We start from the raw sequence: 13,512 nt of genomic DNA, 5'->3' as shown, positions 1-13,512 counted from the left end.
TGTACAAAATTCTCCTGGTTCTGTTCACTTTACCATACATCAGTTCATATAAATCTTTCCAGATTCATACTTTCATTTTCAATCAGACTCAGAAAATACAGTCGCTCATGTCCCTGGGTTATAGTACATTCTGAATAAGAGAGGTAGAACATTTAAAGTCATCATCTTATGGAAAAGACATTTCCTGCCTAAGGATTTCAAGGACTACATTAGAGCTGTAGTGACCATCCAAATATGGCACTTGTATCTCTTAGGGGTCCTGAAAGCCACATTCAAGATATAGTCAAAGGAAGAGTTGATTTGGAACCAGAGGACTGCGAGTTCAAGTTCCAGCAGTCCTACTTACTCTCTGGAGGACTTTGGATAAGTCACTTGTCTCATTTTCTTCATCTATCCATTGAGGGTTTTATTAGACGAATCCCTTCATGCTTTGGACTCTGATGTTACAAATAAGGACTACAGAATAGGAGGGAGGTGAACACTTTGAGCCCTCTAAAAACAGAGGCTTTGCAAGGAAGAGTCAAAGCAGTTGAGGGTGCTAATGAGTTTATCATTACATAGGGATGAGAGAGGACATGATAAAGGTGATGGAACTGAAAACAAGTGAGACAATGATAGCAAATAAAATATGAGATTGTGTTTTCTCTTTCCACTAGATCAGGAAACCTTCCAAACAGCTAGCACTTATAAAGCATTTTTAGATTTGCAAAACACTATAACTATTGTCTTCTTTGATCCTCTCAAGCACCTGAGCCAGGTGCTATTGTTATCCCTAGCTTACAGATAAGAAAACTGAGGCAGACAGATATTAAGTGAGTTGCCCATGATCACAAAGCTAGTAAGTATCTAAGATGAGATTTGAACTCAGCTCTTCTGGTGTCCAAGACCTGCCTTTTAGCTTTTAGATCTTCTTTTCCCCCATACGCCACAACATTCTGTGCATAGAGTAAGTACATAATAAGTGTTTCATGAAGGAAGAATAGTTTTTGGTATTTTGACAAGGCCTGACATTTCCTGTGTGTTTTAAAAAGCAGCTGGATGGCCAGCTTACCCCATAGCTCCAACAACATTCACCTGTGTCCCAGTCTTTCCACAACCCCTCCAGCATTGACTATTCCCATCTTTTTGTCATCTTTGCCAACATGTGTGCTATGAGGGAAACATTTCCTTTTCTCACATAATATAATATAATCAAAAGGAGGAAAGAAAGCCTAATATTGAATTCTTCACTGAGAAGAAGTTGTCTAGAAATTAGGACAATTAAATCCTCTGGACCTTGTCCTGAGTCTATGGCTGATTTTCAGAGTAACAACTCTGCTATTGCTGCTAATAATAATGATGATAACAGCATTTCTATGGCACTTCAAGATCTTGTAAAGAATTTTACACAAATATTATCTCATTTGACTCTTAAAATAACCCTAAAGAATCTACTGTTATAATCCCCATTTTATGGATAAAAAATTTGAGCCAAATAGTAGTTTAGTGACTCATATAGCTATTAAATGAGTGAGATTAAATATGATTTAATTCCGTTCTTTCTGTCTTCAAATCTAGCACTCTACTCACTAAGCCATCTAGTTACCTCTTTCCTTAAATCTCAACTTCTTCCTTTGCCAAATGTGCATATTAATCCTAAAGTTGGATATATTTTATGGGACTATTACTATATTATCAGCTAAGTCAAGACGGGCAAGGTCAGCCTCCAAGTTAGAAAGCTCTAAGCTTGAATCTTGCTGCTGATCTTACAGACCATGGATCCTGGGCCATCCCTTAAGGGGCAGTGAAGGGGTTCAGGATTTGATTCCTGGAGTCTCTGACTCCAAAGGTAATGCTTTCACCCAATATCTCAGTAAATGTTTTAAATTACAAAGAAAAGTCAGAATCTATGTAAACCTAAAGGAGAATTGAAATTTAGTGGCAAACAACATCATGGAAGTTAGTTGAAGAATATTCAGCTCTGTTTCTTTTTTTTTAAAAAAAAGTTATATAATGAACTGATGAGGCAGAATGAGTTCTGCAGACCAGTAAAGCTCATTCTTCATATAGAGGCAGCTATAAAAGAAAATCAAATAATGCCACAGACAGAAAAAGATGGAGGAAGTGAAAGCCTAGGACTCTTGGGGTGATTTGGGGGATGCTTTCTCTATGGGAATGCTTAATGCAATCAGGTCAGCTTAAAAACTCACAAGGTTCTAGGACATTTCTGCTTTGTATGGATGTATAACAGAGACACCGCCAGGAAATTTCCTTCTGTCCTGCCACAAATCAGAATCAATGCTTCTGGGGCAAAATGCTATGCAAGACACTTTTCTTTAGCAACTGTAGAGTTTTTGAAGCTTATCAGCCACACAACTCCCAGAGACTCTAAACAGTTAAATTTTTCTTCTGCTCTGAACAAAAGTGTGATGTGGTGGAATGAATATGTTCTACTTCTGGCCAACTACAGATACACCTGAAGCCTCAGTTTTCCTTATCTGTAAACTAGGGATAAATATTTGCACTAGGTACTACTCAGGTCTATTCTGAGGATTAATTTTAGGATTAGATAGTTCCTTTCCAGAGCTAAAATTCTGTGACTTTCTAATACTTATGAAAGTGCTTTCTAAACCTCAACAAGAGTAAGGAAAATAATCATTTTCAATATTTAGTGATATATGAAACTGAATATACTGGATGATAGCAGCAGCCCTCCTCATTTATCTTTGTTTGTGGTTCTCTGTGAAAAGAAGGAAGTCTTACTAAATTGATTCAGAATCAAGAGAGAGCTAATTGAAACCCCAGCTCTGAGGCTGGCTAGCTGTGGGACCCCACAAATGCCACTTCACCTCCAGTATTTGTTTCCTGATCTGTGAAATCAGGCTAGTGATATTTGCCCTCCTTAAAAGAGCTTTATAGGTGTCATATAAACAGAAGTTTCTGGGGAGGGTCAGAGCTCATCCTTAATGTCTGGTTCATAAGCCAGAAAACGGTCCTATAGATTTTTAAGTAGTTAATTTTTACTGGTTTCTTTGGTTTTCATAGCACTTTTACAGCTTTCCCTTCTCTCCCATTAAGCAAGTCATCCCTTATAACAAAAAACTGTTCAGAAAGAGAAAAAAGCAGGCAGTTTAGCAAAAGCACCCAATACATCAGCCAAATGTGACAGCATATGCACCTTTCTATAGTCCAGAAGAGGAAAATAAGAGCCAGAGATGGGATGGAATCATACATTTAGAGGTAGGGGAGGAGACTTCAGAAGCCAGATAAAGCAAGCCCCTCATTCTAGAGTTGAGCATCTGACTTTCAGAGAGACTTAGTACCTGGTCATACAGGTTGTAAATCATCCAATCAAGTCCACAGCACTCCCTAAGTGCCTACTATGTGTCAGGCACTGTGGTAAGAACTTAAGATACAAAGAAAAGTAAAAATAATCCCAGTATTCATGGAGCTTATCGTCAGGATAAAGAGCTGATTCCAAACCCCTGTGCATCCTTCCTTGCAAATTGCATGTTCAGAAAATGACTTTCTGAAAGTCTATTCCCATTAATATAACAACTCGCATGTATATAACATTTCTTTTCTTACAGAGCATCCTACAAACATTTTCTTAAATTACTCTTCAAACTTAAGTCCTTCATGGATATGTTAAATTTGGACAGGGCACAGAGCCTTAAGCAAAAGTTTGGAACTAATAGCCAAAAGGCTGAAACTTATGCTTTTGAGGGATGGGGATTTTGGGGGTGAGGATCAATCCTGGTGCCCCTGAAATCATACTGTATAGGCAGCTGTTTCTATAGTCTCTCCATTCATAAGGTTTAGAAGATCTGTGATAAATGTAATGCTAGAAGGGTTCATTTCCATTTCTATCTGTACCCTGTGTTTATTACAGTCCCTGGCATACAGGAGGTGCTTAATAAATACATGCTGAATTAAAACCATTCAACAGTTTCAGCACTATCAATGTCTAGATAAGAAAACGGAGACATAAAAATGTTAACTGATTTCAATGTTATTCACCAAGCAATCTTGAAATTGTTACAAGGAAAGTTTCAATGGGCAGGAGAGGAAGAAAGAATATGTTTAGAAATGAGGGTCAAATAAAAATTAAACGGAGCAATACGTTTCTAAAATCCTTGTACTACGTTACCAGGATACAAACACTAAGCCAAAAAGTCTCTGACAATCTATATTCATAACATCTAGAACATTAATCTCCTTAGCAATTATCTAGTTGAATTCTCTCATTTTAAAGATTAGGAAACTGAATTTCTGGGAAATCGAGTCATCTCGAGGTACATAACAGCCAGGACTCAGGCTGGAATGTATCCCTATCTCCTCATCCACTGCCATGTCACAAAATTCCCACCATGGTCTTTAGGGGTCCCTTCCTTGAGAAAATCCCTTTATTGTTAGTAGTGGTAGTCCTTTGCTCTCAGAGATGACCATGACTTACAAGAGAATTATCTTTAAGTGAGGGAATGCAAACTCATCTGCTGTCATTTCTGTCTTTGTATCTGGTTATATTTTTTAAAGCTTTTCACCTCAATTCTGTATCTTCTTCCAGGCCCAATTCTCTTTGAGTTTTACACAGCAGGGATCTGCTCTACCTGCTTTTAATTTTAATCAAGGAGAAAGAACGTTTAAAATAATTACACTTAGATCTGGCTTTTTTAAGTGACTGTATTAGCCAGATGTTCTCCAATAGCCATCTTTGGGGAAATCTGTGCTCTCCTAGTTCATTAATTATTCCCCCAGTAGGTATGACTGCCTCCCTATTCTTGAAACCCAATTATATAACTGAATATGTCCTGCTCAGCTAGTTTCAGGTTCCCCTATGGAGGCTTAGAAGATATTTTTAATCCCTTCTGATAATGGATGATGAAAACAACAATAATTAAGGTAGGGCACTGGTTTATGTGCTTGAGTTTGGAACATTTAGCATATAATTGGGTAGGCTTGAGGCAAAGAAAAAAAGAACATTTGACTTCTTATGAAATACCCCCTTTATACAGTCTACACTATACTCCGCTATCTCCATGCTTTGTCACGTGCTTTCTCCAGGCCTTCTCATCTCTTCCTAGCAGCATCCTTCAGTTCCTTCAAAAACAGATGAAATATCTCCTCCGACAGGAAGCTTTACCTGGTGCCCCCAGCTTCTAGTGTCTTCCCCACTGCCCAGCCCCTGAAACATTTCCTTCTATTTCCTTTGTATATTTTGATTTTGGAGTCAAGGTTCAGGTGCCAGCTCTGCCACACGCTGACTGTGAGACCATGGGCAAGTCACTTACCTCTAAGATTAAAAGTTGTGGGAAAAGTACCAATTAGTATGAATCCATATTGGTGAAGGACCTTCTTCACAGGACAGTCCCTATACCAAGAAATCCCAAGTCTGATCCCCTAAAGCTGCATTCATTTCTGCTATGTGTACTTGGAGTTTCACCCATTGGGAGGTTTTGTCTTTATCTCCCATGCTAGGGCACAATGTCTGCTATCATAGTAGGGGATTATGTATTGATTGATTCTGATGGATTGATTGATTTCTCTGATTCTGAGTTCTTATAGAAGGCTAGGTGGCACAGTAAATGGAGCACAGGATGTAGTGGGGGGGAAACGGGGAGTTGGTAGTTGCTGGAGATCTTTGGATGGCATTCGGAGTACTCAGAAAATCAAACCTTTACTTAGTCACCTCCATACTATGAAGACATTGAGCCCAGCCAATCTTGCCAATTCCCAAGATTCATTGCCTCACTGAATTTTCAAAAAGGTTTTTTCTAGATTATTTACAGAAGCAGGAAGAGCTAGAACTAGGAGGTCTGAATGTAGAATTCTGCTAGAATTTCAGAACAAATTGTCTTACAAGGAAGGGAAGAGAGAATTCCAAGGACCTCTTCAAGGTGGAACAGCACAGCTCTGAGATGCTAGTGGCTTTCCTTGCCCCACTTTTCCTCTTTTGTTATGGGAATCCCTAAGAAAATATGGTATGATAGACAGGTTGTGCTATGAACTTCTTGAGATTTCAGCACAGGAAATAAGATTTTGGTGGTATCCCATAAGGAGCAACAGCTGCATCAATGTCAATACCTTCTGAGCCCTTTCGTATTCTCTTGGGCATACCTACCATGTCTATTGTTACTGGATCCTTGAAATCATACATGATGGAACTCTGACAACCAGCATGGTATCCATGAAGAACAAAGTAAAAACGTTTGAGCAGCCAAGTACAGATCTGAACTCTTGCCCATTTAGCAAACTTTACAAACTTCTAACAGGACTAGGAATATTTCTCAGTGCCTCTATTGTTTTCCTAACAGGAAAGAAAGTGAATGAAATATGAAATATGAATTCAAATCACTAAGAAGATGTCAATTGAAGAGCATAACATTGAATACAGTTATTCCTTCCCTATTGCAACTTTTGTCATCACAGTTTCTAATATATTGTGAGTCAGCATTAGAAATTAAAAGGGAACACCAATAAATTTTATCTTTCAATGCCATAATTCAGACTTCTTCTCTGGTACAAAGGGAGGAACAAAACCTTTTATGTGGATTTTCCAGATTGTAGGAAGAGGGGGAGCACTCCTAATTTGCACATCGTGGAAGGGATATTTGTATAATATCATGAGCCTAAACTACTTGCTATCCCAGGAGTTTGGGTCAAAAATACCAAAAGGGCTGCATGACATGGTACCGTGGCATTCAAAATGGTGTAATAATAAGGTTTGAGCATTAGTAATAGCAACAACAAAAGTTGAAGATTTGCAAAGCCTTACTGGATTTAAGTTCAAATCTGGCCCCTGGCAGGTACTTTATGTGACTACAGAATCTCTAGGCCCTGGCTTCTTTATCAGTTCCTTCCAACCCTCAGTTTGTGCTCCTATGAACCTATTTGATGTTACACCATAACTTCTCCCAAGCTTCTCATCTTCTTCATCAGAAAGCAAAGTAAAGCAATCAGTTGTTTTTTTAATTTTCCTTTCAGTGACAAAATGTTTCCAGCTTTTGGTTTTGGAGCCAGGATACCTCCAGAATACACGGTGAGTGGGTAAGGCTTGGGGGAGGGGAGATCGTTTTTATAGTGCTTCATTCCCTCTCAAGAGCTTATTAGTTTTGGCTAAGTTTGGCTTACACTGAGTAGCCTTTCCTTTGCCCTGTGTGAATAAAACTGAGTCATATGGAAATAATGAGGTTAGATTCTCATAGACAAACTCTTGGTCTATGGACTATCATAATGGCATCAGTCAAGTAGAAGGCTGGATAGCTCCTGAAAACAGATCAGGGGAATCATCTCTTGTCTGGCTTCTTGAGGACATGGCCCTAGCCTTGGCGAAATATGAAGTAAGCCCGATTCTCACAACACAAAATACCTTGGCAGTGGCAAAACATTTATTAAATGTTCTGCTAGCAGATCTGCCCATCTGGGTTTCAAATCTGGTTAAGGAAGGAATCAAGAGCAGTGATTTCTGCCATTTTTGTGTCATAGAATCCTACAGCACATCAGAGAAACCAACGGACCCTTGCTGAGAATGTGTTTGTTTTTGTTTTTAAATCATAATTGAAGAAAATGTTCAAATTTAATTAGATGTTAGTAAAAATGAAGAGGGTTTTTTTTTCCCCATCCATGTTTACAAATATCCTGAAAGCTGCCCTGAACTCAGGTCTAGGTGGAACAAGCTGGCAATAGAGCTGGGGTCAGCCTAGAGATCAGACCCAGAAAGGTCCTGAGCAAAAAGCCAGCAGAGGCACCCGGGACAACCGCAAAGGTCCTTGTGGGTAATAGACTTGTGTTGTTTTTGTTCTTTATTCCTCATGGACAACAACAGTCAGACCTGACACCTGCAAAGTATGGCATACTGCAGGACTTCTTCCAGGGTGGAAGTGGGACAAGTGTGTGTGTATGTATGTATTATATGTATGTATATACACACATATGCACACACATACACACACACATATATATAATGTAAATACATCCATGTATAAATATCATATATGTATATATGTATGTACACACATACACAGTTCAATAGAGAGCAACTAAATTTGCCACACTGCACATCTTCCTGAGTTCACATCATTTACTAACTGTGGGATCCTGCATAAGTCACTTTACCCTGTTTGCCTCAGTTTCCTCATCTGACTGGAGAAGGAAATAGCCAATCACTCCAGTGTCCTTGCCAAGAAAACTCCAAATGTGGTTACGAAGTGCAGAAATGACAGAAAATGACTGAATAACAACCATGTATCATAAAAGATGGCATGAAATATCCAGATGCTGTAATATAGAAGGGTCCATGCAGAACTATGGAAATAGACATTCCTAATAGAGATTTAGCCTAGAATATGCTTTAAGGTAAATATTAGCTAAAAGTAGTTCCCCCCCCTAAACAGAATAATTCTCTTAGAGACTCTCTTTCCCAAGTTAAAATTCTATGTCAGACTACCCTGACTCCCCAACCAGGGAGCAGATCCCCAAATGGACACAAGTCGTTTTGGTATTTTGAGTAAGCATCACAAAAGGTATCCTCCTGTGAACTCTATTTGTGATATGAAAATAACCCAAAGAAATAATTCAGATGAATTCGGAAACAGGAGGGAAATTAGTTGCCATGAAGTGAAAGATGAGCTTTATTAATGATGACCATCTGGCATCTTCCTATTTTCACTAATCATTCTTGCTAAGCTGGTCCTAACTTTAGTTGTCTCTATTGCTGCTGTAGGAATGACTGTTAAATTTCAGCAGTCTAATATGAGGAACCCGTGGGCAAAACCCACACTGCTCCATTCTTGTTATAGCTCTGCCCCATAATAGACTTGTCTCCTCTTCTTAATGTGGTCCCCAAGGGGCTTTAAACCATCTTTTCTGCCCTGTCTTCTACTTGGCTCACAAAGGAACAACCAGGAAAGAGGGGATCAGGTGTGGTGAATGAGGCTTTTACCCCAGAGACCTATTTACCAGCTTGTGGGCTTCCTCCTAAACAGAGCAGGTGTTGCAATGATCAGATTCTTGAATTTGTGAAAACAATTTTCACAAATCATAATTTTGGCTCCATTTGAGTTTTAAACATTCCATCTAGTACCTGAGGTTCCTATTCTCCTATTCTCAGCCCACACTGCCTTGCAGCCTTTGAACTCTATATTACATATAAAAGGAAGTTTCTCTTCTAATCCAGATAGCTACTAGCTCTCAGGATCATAAATGTAGAACTGGAGGAGACCTTCTTTGGAGGTCATCAAGCCAACCTCCTCATCATACAGATGAGAAACTGAGAGGCCCAGAGAGATTCAGTGACATGTTAGTTGGCGAGCATGTGTCTTTGAGGTGGATCTCAAACCCAGGGGATGCCGACACCAATTTCTGTATTCTGTCCACTACACAACACTTTTTCTAGGGAGGGGAATTAGAAAGATGTCCCGGTGTGCGTTTCCCCTTGCTTTAATTAGTGATCCTCTCTCACTATTAGGATTGATCTATCCCAAGATTCTTGAGTTTAGAAAAACAATTTTCTTTTCTTTTAGATTTCCAGCTATAATAAGTTTCTGGCCCTAGAGCTTGTTATTTCTTGTGTCTTGAAGATTTTTGGAAAGAAATGAGTAAATATCATGCTGTTGCATGATCTTGTGTATATTAACCAAAAGCAAGCTAGAGATAAATCTACTGCTTTGTGGCTTTTCAAAAACTCGATGTCACTCAATTTCACCTACATATATGAATATTTTCTTTTTATTATTCTTTATATTTTCCTTTGCTTTGAATTTTTGCTAAAATACCAGTGATAAGATATATACTTAATGATAAAGTATAACCAAATGATATCTAAATAAAATTAGGATTAATTGAGGTCTAATGGCAGGTTTGGGGTACAGGGAGTCAAATGGAACTCCTCTGCAACCCCTTTGGATTTGGTGCAAGGATACAAAGTTAAATGAGGTCTAGTGGCGGCGAGAGTCCCTGGTAAATGAATTTACAGGCCCCAAAACCTAGATTGATAAAAAGAGGTTTATTACAGGGTGTGGAAGCAAGGTTAAAGTCTGGTTAGTAAAAGTCATTATATAGAGGAAGACATATGCTGAAAGTGGCGGGACTGAGAGTCTCTAATGCAAAGCATCATTGCTGGCATCTTTCAACTCTCTGACAAAAGATGATTCTAGCTTTGCTGTTTTTATCTGCTTGAAGAAGCATATGAGCGGAGCTCAGGTTAATTCCTGGAAGGCCAGATTTTTGGCGGGCTTTTCAGATAAGGAAGAAACTGTTTTGGGGAAACCTGAGCAGATAGTGGGGGCTGAAAACCCAAGCCAGCTCAGATCCCTTGGGGGCTGGGTACAAGCCCAAACTGGCTCAGATACAGATCTTTCCCCTTGGAACACAAAAGTGTGGTTTTGACCAGATTTTATAAATCAAAGGTTAGTCCCAAAGGAAGTTGGAGATCAGAAAAGGAATCTTAAAGGGGGCTACACACCACATCACCAGTACCTCAAACTTTAGCTCTTCTGTTTATTATCACGGACAAAAGGACTGATTAGGTGCTAAAACTGTTTTTTTTTTTTAATATTCATTACGCAGGTCATAGACATCTCCAAAATCCAGGCACCAATCTCATATCTAAAATTCCCAGGCTATTAGATTTGTATTTCTCTGATTCATTTCTTTCTATTTTTCTTAGGCATCTTTCCTTCTCCCTTTCTCCACTCCCTGCTAAACATTATTCAACAAATTTCCCTGTCACCTCTACTCCCCAGGGAGCTGAGAATTTATCTTCCTTCTTAGATTGATTGGAGAAAGACTTAAGATGATTCCTGCTGTTAAACCCATAATGAATGTAATGGACATTTGTTTGCAAACTTTAAACCTCAGGGCTTCCTTACCGGATTAAAGTTGTAATTCTTTTCTCTTTCTTCTTTCTTTCTTTTTTTTTTTAATTGATATCTAGGTCTCTCACGACTTTGCAATTAATTTTAATGAAGATAACCCAGAGTGTGCAGGTAAATTTATAAGTCAATATATGTTATTGGAGTTTTTATATATATATATATATATATATGTATATATATATATAGAGAGAGAGAAAGTTATATATATATATATAATGTATAACATATATTACTAATATATATATATATATATATATATATATATATATATTACACACACACATATATATGTCAATCTTACAGTCCTTTCCATGTGAGCAACATAATACAATGGAAAGGACCTGGATTTCAAGCTTGGCTCAGTTATTTCCCTGTCACTTCATTTTCCTAAATGAGGATTATCTCTAAAGTGTTTTTCATTTCCAATTCCATGAACTATTCTTCTTCTATAGTACAAAACTAGAGCATTTAGCCCAAATGTACACGTTCAGGGCCACTCCAAAGTCTGTATTAAAGAAAGGCAATGCCCACTCAGTAGCTAAAGCTCTTTGTCAGTCCTCTGAGACCCTTTAAAACACATCTAAGAGTCACACTCATGGATTACACATGAAATCTATGAGGGTCCTGTGTGCAGAGTAGATGTGAGAGATGAAGCACAGAAATAGTCAGTCTTTCAACCTTTCAACCTTGTAGATCATCTCCATCTCCAAAAGGCCATCTCCAACATTCCTCATTCCATCAGCTTCAACCAAAGATTTTCTCGTTCAACTCTACTAAATAAACTAAAATACAAGTAAATACACACACACACACACACACACACACACACACACACACACACACACATATATATTTTAAAAACCACAGAATTCTCCTAGGACAACTCTTATTTCCCCTCTATTAGACATCCATTCCACTACCATGACAAACATGCCCCAAATGATCCCATATGCCATCAGATTAGGGAGCAATCCCATCTCACACTCATCTAACTATCCTTACAGCAGCCCTGCAGAAAGTGAAAGCCTGATTATCTCCATTTTAAAGATGAATAATTTAAAATTGAAAGACACAGGATGACTTAGCCCTAGTCATTGCCCCAAACTTCTCCAGGAATTTCTATCTACCCAGGCTTTATGCCTCTTGGATCCCTGGAACTCCCATCTAATTTAGTGCCTTTACCCAAGGTCTCTATACTGCACTCATACTTTAAGGCCTTTTATCTGCCCTGCAACCAAGGTTCCCCTAGATACTCTCTCCCAGTTAAAGACCCAGTTAGATCTCATTTTTTTCTAGTTATATTTAGTTATACCTAGTTACAAAGTGTTTAACAAATATTTTTTTCCCATTCATTCCCTCACACAGCTCACAAATGTTAGAAGTCTTGTAATGCCGGAAAAACTGAGGCAAGATAGAGATTGGAGAGTTTATTTTTTTAATATTTTATTAATTGGAGAGTTTAATTGACTGGACAGGACTCTCGTCTCAAAGTATCCAGTAATGTATGGGGGAACGATGAACACTTTTATAGCTCTTCAGACAAAGGAAAGGAAAAAGAGCGGGAAAATTAGAAGCCTTTTCAGGATGGGGGGGGGGAGTTGTAAATTTTTACTAAAAACCAGAGTCAGAATGTTTGAATAACAGAAGTAAAGATGTCAGTGAAGTATCCGAGATAGTCTTATCTTTTGGAATATTTTAGAGGGGCAGTGTCATAAATTCTTGGGGGCAGAAGGAGCTAGGAGCCAGGAAGTCTGATCTGCTCTTCTCCCATTGACAATTTATAACCTTAGAGCAAATGGTCCTCAGTCTTAATGAACCAGGGGGGGTTTATGACTTAGGGACTGAGGCAGAACAGTTAAGGAAACTGAGATAGAACAATTCAGGGAAACTCAGTCAGGACAATGAGGGAAACTAGTGCAGGGAAACTGAGGTAGAACAGCTCAAGGAGACTGTGGCATAACAATCTGGTCTGCTTGAACCCAGGTCTCCTGCCTCTAGTTCAACGAGAGATCTTTACACTATACTTTGCATGCAACCTCTAATTTCCTTCCCCAACAGACTTAAAAGGGAAGGAAACATGTCAAAATAATTTACTTTCTGCCTGCTTTGGTCTGGGGAAACCCTGAGTCCTAAAGTCAATTTTCACAGTCACCAATAGTCAACTTGGCTACAACCATCACGAAACAACCATCACGTTTGGCAGCAGTACAGCACAGCTCCTATTGGTGGATTATTCTACTCTCCAAAAGTCCTGCTTCCATTCTGTTCTCTCCCTCCCTGCTTTTGTTTACATGCATATTCTAGCTTTGTCCCCTTTCCCTCTCTATACTCATCAATTTAAATTCCAAGATATATTTGATTCCAATCAAGTCAGTTTTAGAAATGAGTTGTCCCCATCTGTTTAATGTTCTTACACCCATCTGCCCCCATGCTTAGGGAAGGAAAATCAAGTCTGTTTATCTTAAGCAAGACCTCAAAGACCTCAATCAAGAAAAAACATCACTGAACTTAGTTCATCTGCAGAACAAGGGTGATAAATAATTTGAAAGCTTGTGTTCAAACTAGAGACTTCAGGGAAGAGTAAGGTGGATCCTGATGTTCAAAGAGTCTCAAAACAATCTTTCTATAAGAACACAACAGAAGTCCCTCATCCAAATTT

The 13,512-nt window shown here is 38.7% G+C and overlaps 1 protein-coding gene and 1 long non-coding RNA gene across 5 annotated transcripts in view; one reads left to right on the top strand and one right to left on the bottom strand.

The window, feature by feature from the left end:
• LOC141544666 (uncharacterized) overlaps nt 1–13,512 on the bottom strand; it is a 58,072-nt gene that overhangs the window by 21,961 nt on the left and 22,599 nt on the right. The window lies entirely within an intron of this gene.
• CPNE4 (copine 4) overlaps nt 1–13,512 on the top strand; it is a 419,473-nt gene that overhangs the window by 398,694 nt on the left and 7,267 nt on the right. For all 4 annotated transcript variants that reach the window (XM_074271064.1, XM_074271065.1, XM_074271068.1 and 1 more), the window contains 2 exons: nt 6,964–7,018; nt 10,913–10,964. In XM_074271064.1, the coding sequence (XP_074127165.1) occupies nt 6,964–7,018; nt 10,913–10,964 (107 nt within the window). The remainder of the gene's footprint in view (nt 1–6,963; nt 7,019–10,912; nt 10,965–13,512) is intronic.

This window comes from Sminthopsis crassicaudata, chromosome 5 (assembly GCF_048593235.1).
Source record: "Sminthopsis crassicaudata isolate SCR6 chromosome 5, ASM4859323v1, whole genome shotgun sequence".
NCBI lineage: Eukaryota > Metazoa > Chordata > Mammalia > Dasyuromorphia > Dasyuridae > Sminthopsis > Sminthopsis crassicaudata.
This window is presented reverse-complemented; position numbering and strand designations above follow the sequence as displayed.